General features: G+C 39.7%; 2 protein-coding genes across 2 annotated transcripts; one reads left to right on the plus strand and one right to left on the minus strand.

Annotated features, from left to right (window-relative positions):
• Positions 1 to 258: 258 nt before the first annotated feature.
• On the plus strand, positions 259 to 4,043 carry LOC131794157 (tubulin beta chain). The gene is made up of 6 exons (XM_059111680.2): positions 259 to 395; positions 495 to 603; positions 699 to 809; positions 1,025 to 1,482; positions 2,371 to 2,865; positions 3,479 to 4,043. Exons 1-6 carry the CDS (start codon positions 339 to 341, stop codon positions 3,593 to 3,595), a joined length of 1,347 nt encoding a protein of 448 aa, XP_058967663.2. The 5' UTR covers positions 259 to 338; the 3' UTR covers positions 3,596 to 4,043.
• Positions 4,044 to 5,110: 1,067 nt separating this feature from the next.
• Positions 5,111 to 11,110, minus strand: LOC131794156 (tubulin beta-2A chain). The gene is made up of 6 exons (XM_059111679.2): positions 10,676 to 11,110; positions 10,449 to 10,557; positions 10,193 to 10,303; positions 7,124 to 7,581; positions 6,033 to 6,530; positions 5,111 to 5,439 (listed from the first exon to the last, which is right to left on the minus strand). Exons 1-6 carry the CDS (start codon positions 10,730 to 10,732, stop codon positions 5,248 to 5,250), a joined length of 1,425 nt encoding a protein of 474 aa, XP_058967662.1. The 5' UTR covers positions 10,733 to 11,110; the 3' UTR covers positions 5,111 to 5,247.
• Positions 11,111 to 11,123: the final 13 nt, after the last annotated feature.

The raw sequence follows: 11,123 nt of genomic DNA on the forward strand, positions 1-11,123 counted from the left end.
AGAAGGCAGCAGAATAAGCACCCCCTCGAGAGGTCGCTCTGTTGGCGCTATTACTTCAGTTAATTAAAATAGTGCTTAGTTTGTACAACGATTTAAAAGACAAATACTGGAGCACGCTAAATATGCGGGACTTTTGAATTCGTCGATTACGTTTCACTTGGGAATACACACATTCAAACATGCTTAATAGCGACACCTTTTGTTGACGTGGCAACCAAGAGTTTATGAATCGTAACCGGTCCTTGAGCTCTTTCAGTTTGAATCTGTGAGCCGTACAGAGCACTCTAACATCTAAGACATTACTTAAGAGAGGTAATCGAGACTAAAACACTTTCAAAATGCGTGAAATTGTTCATATGCAAGCGGGCCAGTGTGGAAATCAAATTGGCGCTAAAGTAAGTACTGAGACTCGCCTTTTGAAAACATTTTGTAGATCTAAGGCTTTGTAGTCATTCAATCAATGCAGTTTCTGATAAGGTCTGGCTCTATTTCAGTTCTGGGAGGTCATCTCAGATGAGCACGGCATCGATCCAACAGGAACCTACCACGGAGATTCCGACCTCCAGTTGGAGAGAATTAATGTTTATTACAACGAAGCTACGGGTAGGGAATGCTAAATTTACTTTGAATTCTTTTGTTTAATTTGTCCGCTACATCATGTTCACGATAGCTGATTTCTATTTGTCTTCTCTTTCTAGGTGGAAAATATGTCCCGCGCGCTGTTTTAGTCGATTTAGAACCAGGTACTATGGATTCTGTGAGATCTGGCCCATTTGGGCAAATATTTAGACCAGACAACTTTGTCTTTGGTAAGTTCCGTTTTAAATAATGTAACAAGCTTAGTATAACAACTTCTCGGGGTCAGTGTCAGAAATCGTATGCATGACACTCATCGGAGAGTGAAAAATACCAACCTGAGGTCGAATTTCATTTTTATGCAACACAATGATACACCAAACCCTTTTCTAGTTTAGCAAAGTTCAAACCAGAGAGATTTAAACTGAAAAAATTAATCTTCTTTTAGGCCAATCTGGAGCAGGGAATAACTGGGCAAAAGGACATTACACCGAAGGAGCGGAATTAATTGATTCAGTACTGGACGTTGTTCGCAAAGAAGCCGAGGGTTGCGATTGCGTTCAAGGCTTCCAGCTTACACACTCTTTGGGCGGCGGAACCGGCTCGGGTATGGGAACCCTTCTTATCTCGAAGATCAGAGAAGAATATCCAGACAGAATCATGAACACATTCAGCGTCGTGCCATCACCAAAAGTATCAGACACCGTTGTGGAGCCTTACAACGCCACACTGTCCGTCCATCAGCTGGTTGAGAACACAGATGAAACATACTGCATTGACAATGAAGCACTCTACGATATCTGCTTCAGAACTCTGAAGCTTACCACACCAACCTATGGTGATTTGAACCACCTTGTATCAGCTACCATGAGCGGTGTAACAACTTGCCTTCGATTCCCTGGCCAGGTAAATGTTAATTTTTTTCTCTCTAAAAATGATGAAAAAAGGCTTGAAATTCTTTAATTTAGGATTAATAGCTATAACTTCAACGTTACAATTATACTATGGTACAAAAATTGGCGCCAAGAACAATTTTCAAGTATCTAGCGGTGGTTGTTTGCTTTTGTGAATCATCTGCGTCGCTTTTTGTTGTTTCGCAACAAGACTGTAAAGGATGTGCTAATGAGGCAAAAATTAAACGTAAATTTCTTACATTTCATCACATCATTTTCAAAAAGTTGCTCGAGCGCAGTATTACGTCACCATGGAAACCATATTTGATAAGTGACATACCAAGCTGAGATGATGATTTGAATGTTTCGAGAACAAAACAAACTCAACTGCTTATAAGTAATACCCGTGCAAATAACGCACTGGTAAACTACATTTTAATTACCTGTTGTCGTAAAATATTTGCTTAAGTTTTAAAACATTTCATGAGCGTCTCGGCAGGTTTTCTGTGGGTAAAATTAGTCTCGTACCTAGACCTTACACGGCCAAGCGGTTGTAAGTACATTTCAGTTACATTTACATAGTAGGACTGGGTATGAGATTAAGGTGAAATAGCACAGTTTTCCGTTATCCTTTAACCCTTTTGATTTCTAAGGGTGATTAGCATCTAATTTCTCCCTAAAATAACTCCCAGAGCCCTTAAACATAAAGGTCATGAAAATAAGGGATATGGTCACTGACTAGAGAAGTAAAGTCTCCTTTTGACAGCATGGAGAACAGTATGGAGAATATGCATACTGATTTATAAAGGATTAATTGTTAGACTTGGGTGAATCCGAGTTCGAAGACTCTGTAATCATTAACTTGAACATAAATTCAATTTTTTTCGTTATCTTTTCCCAGTTGAATGCTGATCTCAGAAAATTGGCTGTGAACATGGTTCCTTTCCCTCGTCTTCACTTCTTTATGCCTGGATTTGCTCCTCTTACCAGCAGAGGATCCCAGCAATACCGTGCACTCACAGTACCAGAGCTTACCCAGCAGATGTTTGATTCTAAAAACATGATGGCTGCCTGTGATCCAAGGCACGGACGATACCTGACGGTTGCGGCCATGTTCCGTGGCCGTATGTCCATGAAGGAAGTTGATGAACAGATGTTGAACGTGCAGAACAAGAACAGCTCCTACTTTGTGGAATGGATCCCCAACAATGTGAAGACCGCTGTCTGTGATATCCCTCCCCGTGGACTGAAAATGTCCTCTACCTTCATCGGCAACAGCACAGCCATCCAGGAACTGTTCAAACGCATTAGCGAACAGTTTACCGCTATGTTCAGGCGTAAAGCTTTCTTGCATTGGTACACTGGAGAGGGTATGGATGAGATGGAGTTCACTGAGGTAGGCACATCTCTTTTTCAAGATAATTTGGTTTTATTAACCGAATTGATGATGTAAATTAGCCACCGAGAAGAATTTCTTTAGCTAACTGTGCGAGCATTACTTTACCTTACGTCATTTGCATGCCCTGACTAAGGATCAACGCTCGGGACGTCAGCTTAAGAAACTCTTTACGGTGGCCAGTTTATATCATCAACTTGTTTGATAAAACGAAATTATCTTTAAATTTATAACTCTCACTGACACAAACCAACATTTTGTCTTGTAGCTCACCTCCTTTATTTATTTGTCTTTTTTCCCTCTGATTCAACTTGAAAAGCCACTTTATAAGATTTAAGTCAATTTCTGCTCAAGTAATATTTCTTTGTTTGTGAGGAAAAAAAAACAAAGTATACTTTGACGATTAGGTGAGAAAAGGACGAGGTTGGTTAAAAACTAAATAGATCAACGAAGATTAAGTACTAAAAATTCTAGTCTGACATTAAAGAAATGCGCGAACTATGACCCATAGCATCCTGATCTTTTGGAGGAGTTTGTAAGCATGAGCTTCAGCGTATGAAAAGTTATGTCACTTTCGTAGACTGACACTGAAGTCTATATATTTTTTCTCTAGGCCGAATCCAACATGAACGATCTTGTGTCTGAATATCAGCAATACCAAGATGCCACAGCAGAAGAAGAAGGAGAGTTTGACGAGGAAGAAGAGGAAGGAGAGGGTGAAGCTGCATAAATCAGAGAATCGCTTGTTAAACACAGTCGTAGTATTTTAATTCATCGACAGGAAGAAACTATTATATATCAGTCCTTTATAATGAGTCTGTTGTATCGGAACTCTCCCTATAGAAATATGTACATACAATCATATATCGTACTATCGGGGAGAACTTTATTTTAGATTGAAGACAACTTTCTTTTTGTTGTCATTTGCGTCTTTCTCTCCCGACATAGCCCTCCTAAACTCCTCTCACACAAAGCATAGGAGATTCGCAAAGTGTGAAGGGAATCTACAGCGGAATTTTCCCTGCAAAATCTTAGTTGATCAGTTGATTTCTTGGCATTCATACCGCGATAACTCGCTACAAAATCTTATTATATGATAACCAGGCCACAAAATCTTGCAACTAATGACGTGGTATATTTTTCATCGGCATTTGTCATTTTGTACTCACACTCTGTTAATAAAATAAAGAACAGCCGAAGTGTTGATTGTAGGTGTTTATGTCAAGTGCAGGGTTGAACACAGACTTATGGGCGGTACCCACATAAAAGCAAATTTTCCCGGAGATTTTCTCTTTTATCTAAATGAAGTGGTCTCAATAAATGCCGGTTGCAAGCAATCTACCGTCGCCTTAGTTTCGTTCCTAGAACTTTCACCGCCAAGCGGTTATATTGGCGACAGTAATCTCGTACCCAGATCCTACCGAGTACCTGTAACTGAAATGTTATTGTTAAAGGAAAGAATTGGCATCCAGCAAGAATTTTCTGTATATGTGTTTTAACCTATTTAAGCATTGGAAAATTAATAGAAATAATATATTACCTTAAGCCATTCAGTAAAAATTATAATAAGCCAGTTGATCATTCCTTTTGGCGGTCTTATCTTACAGGTAGAATTTTGGTCACCTTTTTCTTATTGTGGCCGTGAATTTGACATGGAGACAAGTTGAAGAATTCATATTGAAGAATGAATTCAAGTTGAAGAATTCATATTAGATGATAAGTCTGATACAATGACAGCCTATTGTTCCAATCTTGAAAGTTTTTTTCGCAATTGATTTACAACATGTAATGGTGGAGCCCTAAATTATCTGAGGGTGCGCGAAAACGGAAAGTACTATCAGTGCATCCTGTTGTATATCACGCTACATTACGAATTAAACAAACACAATCCAGAACTGAAAATCGTGTCACTCTCTACCTCTGTTAGTTGTGGCAGCTGCAACTTTTTTTGCATCAAATTTTCATGGAATAGTTTTCTAACTTTTTGATTGTCAATGACATCGGTGTGTGAGAATGGAAGGGACTACAGCCCCTTCTCTCCCCTCCCCTCCCCTCCCCCCCATTCACAATCTTCCTTCCGCGCGGTCTGAGTCACGTCGGCTTGTCTCTTGCCATCTGAAATACAGATGCAGTTGTGTTGTAGTTTTTTTTGCTACCGGGTCTTGAAATGAGAACTTAAAGTTATAGATAAATTATAACAAATAGAAAGAGCACTTATATGAAAAAGATTTTATTTATTTGTTAAACTAGTGTGATCGAAAAGGAAATATTACTTTACTCATAAACGCCAAATACTACGGTTGTCATGAACGCCAAATATGGCGCCTCATGCCTTAAATGCAAAAATAAGGCAAACCAAAGCAATCTTTATTGGTCAAACAGTCACTGACCGGCTGTCACGAGAGGCAAATTGTTCGCGCGACCGTTCACGTGACCATCTAAACAGTCCCATGATTCGAGAGAATCCTCAAACTCTTCTAAGTCCGTAATTTCTAAGTTATCAAGACTTGTATCGACTTTAAGATCCTGACATTGTTGATACGTAGAAATTACGTCCAACATACAAGACTCCGCCTGCAAAAAGAAAAAGCGACATTGAGGAAATTGAAAAGTAAGTCCGTCCATTCTTCAAAATCTTAATCATGCATCAAAAACATGAAGCAGTTTCGAGTATCTCTTGCTCATACAAATCACCTGAACGCAATGATCAATATGTAAACACACCTTCCACTGGTTAAGCTCTTCCTAGGGAAAGGGAAAAGTCCATGTGACCGTCCTTGAGGGGACAAAAGTTGCGCTTTTTGTTCAAAGTGCAAAATTTATCCAGACCTCTAAATTACAGAAGAGCGTCTCTTCGGGACTCATAAAAGTGTTCCCTAAACGTGGAGTATCTCCTTAATTAGGTAACAGATGAAACGAAAACTCCAATCAGAACGCACTCAGGATTAGAAAAAGTTCCCTCTTTATAGAATGTCCCTTCGATGACGGTGATAGTAAAATGGAACCTTCATTCGTGACACACCCAAAGCCAGAAGAAATGTGTCCCTAAATAGAGATGTTCCGACCACAGAGAGTGTCCCTGCAATATTTTTCCCCCTCGGAACGGTAACTCAAAAATATTCCCAACACATCAGCGATAGCAATTTAATCAAGAAAAAATTTCTCACCTGTTTAAATTGCATCTCGTCCATTCCCTCCTCAGTGAACCAATGCAAAAATGCTCTCCTGCGATACATAACCTTAAACTGCAGATTGAGTCGTTTAAAAAGTTCTTGTATAGCTGTGTTATTCGCGATGAATGTGGCCGACATTTTCATTCCGTGTGGAGGAACATTGCAAACCGCAACTTTAGCATTATGTGGAATCCACTCCACAAAATGTCCGCAGTTCTTGTCCTGAACGCTTTTCATTTGGTCTTCAACTTCCTTCATTGATAACTTTTTGCCGCGAAACATAGCGGCATAGGTAAGGTATCTACCATTTCTAGGATCACATGCGATCATGATGTTCTTAGCGTCAAAAATTTGCTGTGTCAGTTCACTAACTGTCAGATTGCGGAAAATCTGTGACTGCCTGCTGGTCAGCGGTGCGAAGCCAGGCATAAAGAAATGAAGGCGTGGATAAGGAATCATGTTCACGGCCAATTTGCGCATGTCCGCGTTCAACTGGAAAAACAAGTCGAGTTAGGCTTATTCTACAACCTGAATTCAAAGGGAGACGCACTGTGAGGATTAAAACTTCTTTTGCATTATGTCATTGCGTCAGTTTTGCTCCACTCTACCAATTAATTGATCAATAACATTCAAGTCACTTTCTCAATCAATCAGAACAAAATTAAAACCATCTGTGACCAGACAACTCACGCTCTAGGGGCCGCAGGAGGTTTATGTGAGTTCTCATTGGTTCTGCGTGATTTACACAGTACGATAATTTGGTTTGGTTTTACTTCACTCTACCGCAAAGCACTCCTTGATCGAAGTAATTACAAAGATCGATCAGAACTAGGGTGAACTTCACATGGTGAAACTGGTGAGAATCCAAAGAGAATATATGTGAACGAGCAAGGTAACAATCCAGTAATGGGTAGCCATTATTTTAATATGGTGTGACTGACTGGCTGAGAAAGTGGCGCCAGTATTCTTTACCAAGCACAGAACGTAGTAGAAAAAAAAACTAGCAATTCAATCCCGGACTACTTTTGACACTTAAGGGAACCTGACTTTCTCTATTTGAAGACCTCTTTACACCTTGAACTCACCTGTCCAGGAAAACGAAGACAGGTGGTAACCCCACTCATGGTCGTCGATATGATATGATTCAGATCCGAGTACGTTGTGGTGCCAAGTTTAAGCGTCCTAAAACAAATATCGTACAGTGCTTCATTATCAAACGAGAACACTTCATCAGTGGTCTCAATCAGCTGGTGAACAGCTAGAGTGGCATTATAAGGTTCAATAACAATCTCAGAAACTTTCGGCGAAGGAAAAACACTGATGGCGCTCAGAATCCGATCTGGATATTCCTCTTGTAGATGGTAAAGTATCAGAGTACCGAGCCCAGATCCCGTGCCGCCGCCCAGGGAATGGGCAATTTGGAAGCCCTGGATCGAGTCACATCCCTCGGCTTCTTTTCGCACCGCGTCCAAGACCTCTTCCAAGAGATTGCATCCATTTGTGTAAAAACCTTTCGCCCAGTTATTTCCTGCTCCACATTCCCCTGTGTTAAAAAAAATTAACTTTAGGTTTCTGTATACTCAGTCTACTCTGGGGATAAACGGTGTGTGGGGCACTTCACTATACGAACTACTTACATTAATCCTTTAACTCCCAAGATCTCATTAGTAATTCTCCTAACTGTCTACCACACAGTTCTTGTGATGTTAGTTTGGAGAATTCGGTATTGCATCAACTTATAATCCCCTAATTGATATTTTTATTTATTCTCATCTCTTATCTGGTTGATATTGTATCGATGTTGTACGGAGAAATTCTGTATTGGTCACTCATAGGAGTTAAACGGTTAAGGGATCGGTCATTATTTATCGCCTGGGGGAGGGGGGGGGAGAGGGAGAAAATCGGAGGATTTTGATTGTGTCACGATAAAATTTTCCTGATCTCTTCATAGGGCTCTTTGATATTTTATGACCTCCCTTCTTATTGGCAGTTAAGTCTGTTGGCGACGACTGATCCCTCCCTATTTCCCCCCTAAAAACCATGTGACCCTCCTCCTCCTCCTCCCCCCACCCCCCCCCCCGCACCAAAATCATCCGCCCCTGAGGTGATTAATGATAAAGACTGGTCCTTAAGAGCCACTGTCTCTTGAATCTGATTTCCCAGCCGAATAGAAATAGCTTTTATTTTTAAGAGAATCGCAAAGGAAAAACCGGTCGTCATAAAGAAGATAAAAATGGAAAGAGGAATCAGGAACCCAAAGGATTATTACACAAGACTTAATCTTTTCCGCACTTCTAAAAGAAAAAAAAAGCAAAAAAAAAAAAAAAAAAAAAAGGACGGTGGAGTACGTAATATTGAATAGTGGCTCCAGTAAGTCGAGAGGTGTGTTCTGACATTGTTACTCATCTCATTTGAGATACGATTAATTTTGATGTCATTTTTGTAACGAGCGTGGGAAAAAAGGAAAACAGAAAATTCTGAGCCCCCCTACGAGGAATCGAGCCGTAGACCTTGGGATTTCACGGCCCGACGCTCTACCACTGAGCTACATTGAATATAGTTTGACGGGGTATTACCACTTTCAGCACGCTTTCATGAAAAACGTCCTGCTTACTGTTAGGTCAGTAATAACTAAAGGAAGCACAGAAATAATCAACTGGGCCCGTTTAACAGTGTCACAATTGTAACGCGAAATGGCTTGGAATATATTTGTGAAAAAAGGCGTTGTGTTATACAATCTAAATATATCTTCTCTAACAGAGCTTTGAAACTGGAAATCGTACAAACAGCACAATGAAAGAGGTCGTAATACTCAAACCACGGGTCAAATGGAGGCCATAATTAGTTTTAAAGATAAGGATGACTGAATTCTTCCTTGGTTCGCAAGACATTGAACGAGAGGCATGCATGATTTGTTAACACGAGTATTAAAATTTTATTCTGCCGATTGGCTAGTGCCTGTTGTTTCTATATCCAAAAACTGGTTTGGCAAGATAAGCTGCCAAAAGCAGAAGACAACTGTTTCAGCCTCTAAGGTTTATGCCGACATCGTTCAATAAATCTGGATCAGCTGGGTCAATTAGCTTTTTCTTTTTCTTTGTTAATAAGTTATTAAACAACAGTTTATTGATGGGGCAAGACTCCGGGGTATTTAATATCTGTGTTCAATTGGCCGTATCATGCGCGTCTAAGCCACAGCTGATTTGTGTTGAAATTTGGCAAGCACTAAATTTCTCAAAGCAGTTGATCCTATAGAGAAAAAGAAATATTGATACGAAGCTTTTAAAATCGGACGTTTTCTAAAGGATGCCCAAGATTATTAAATATTCTTTCAAAAAGTCTGTACAACAAAAGGTGTCGTGAAGTCTAATAAATTTCCCTACATACTAGCATGTTCTTCGCGGGCTCGTGACGACATGTCGTGCGTTGCAAAACAAAATGCAAATTGCGTCTTTTCTGAAAAAGCTAGTGGTGCGGATGAGAAACAAATTAGCGTTCTTCTCTGAAGATTTTGACAGGTGAACAAAGACAAGTACCGTAAGAAAACCGCTAATTTGAAGCGATTATTAAACGCTTTTTGTTTATGTAGTTTTTTCAAGAAAATTGAGTGAGGAGGAAATGTCAAATGTGCCTATTTGCGAAAAAAATTTGGCTGTAGGCGTTTTAGGAATAGTAACGATAGCAAAATAACAATGCCGGTTAGGAAGCAATAATTAAACGAGACTAACATGATCGTTGCATTCTCACTTCGGAAAGAAATGTATGTATAATATTGAATAAAATGAAGTTTACTGTGAAAAATAACCAAATTTCTCAAAATAAACTAAATTATATTTGTTTTATCATAATACGCTGAGTTTTCGTTCGACAATTCTGAATGAGTTTCTTGCGTCAGCTGGGTCACGCACAGAAAGGCATGAAATACAGAAAGGTTAGCTGCAATTAAACGCACAAAACAGCTGAAGATAGTGGAAAGTTATAAATGTGTGATTTAATTTTGATCTTATTCCTTCAAGTAGTCGATGAAGTCTCAAATTTTAATAACGCAAGAATAAGAGGGGCAATATTGATTCAAAAATGTTTTATCTCTTCGATGAAGTTCCCGTTAATTACACAATCTACTCACATGTTGTAAAAGTGAAAACCAAACTTACCGAAAACAAAGTTATCGGGTCGGAAAACTTTTCCAAACGGCGCAGAGCGAAGCGAGTCCATCGTACCTGACTCCAAGTCGACAAGAACAGACCGTGGTACATATCTACTTTCTACCCGGAAAAAATGAAAGACTCAAAATTAAATACAGCACTATTCAGACTTTTACAGCATGCATCACAGTACGAATTCGACTTGGCCACGATAAGGGAACTTAATAAGAAGTTTTTGATAGCAGAATTACCATTCACTACTCACCAGCACCCTCAGCAAAATAAACATCAATTTTCTCCAACTGGGAATTACAGTTCCCTATGTAGCGTCCTTCTTCGTCTATTCCATGTTCAGAGCAAATGATTTCCCAAAGCTGCGACAAGAGCGGACATTTAGGATTACGAAGTGTAAAATTAAACCACAGACAAAAGAAATAAAGCCCCTTTAAATTTCGTAGCAACACGCAAATTAGTGCCAGAACATCAAACCACCTTGTAACCAATTTGGTTTCCACACTGACCGACTTGGACGTTGATAATTTCCCGCATTACATTGAGAAGCACGAGGCGTCTTTCCCTCGCATGAACCCACAGTTTGGGCTCATTTCGTTGTCGGAAATCAGCCTCTATCTAGCCCGTTCGACCGGACTATTGATAAATCTGCGTCTTGTGCGATAATATCAATAATTAATGTTTTCCTCTATCTGTTCTTTCAAAATCTGTGCGTGAACTAAAACAGGAACCAGAAACCGGTAGGTTTGTTGAATTTTGTCGAAACCCTCGTTTCCATGCCCTAGACACTTCCGGCTGGTTGTTTTCACCCGGGTCTCTTACACTACCATATGTACACTTTGTTTTCCTACTCCCCCTTTCAATCAAAGTCAAACCAACTCAAATATTTAAGAAGAATGTGATAAAAGAAGAGAAAAAAATACTCTCC

This window comes from Pocillopora verrucosa, chromosome 3 (assembly GCF_036669915.1).
Source record: "Pocillopora verrucosa isolate sample1 chromosome 3, ASM3666991v2, whole genome shotgun sequence".
In the NCBI taxonomy this organism is placed as follows: domain Eukaryota; kingdom Metazoa; phylum Cnidaria; class Anthozoa; order Scleractinia; family Pocilloporidae; genus Pocillopora; species Pocillopora verrucosa.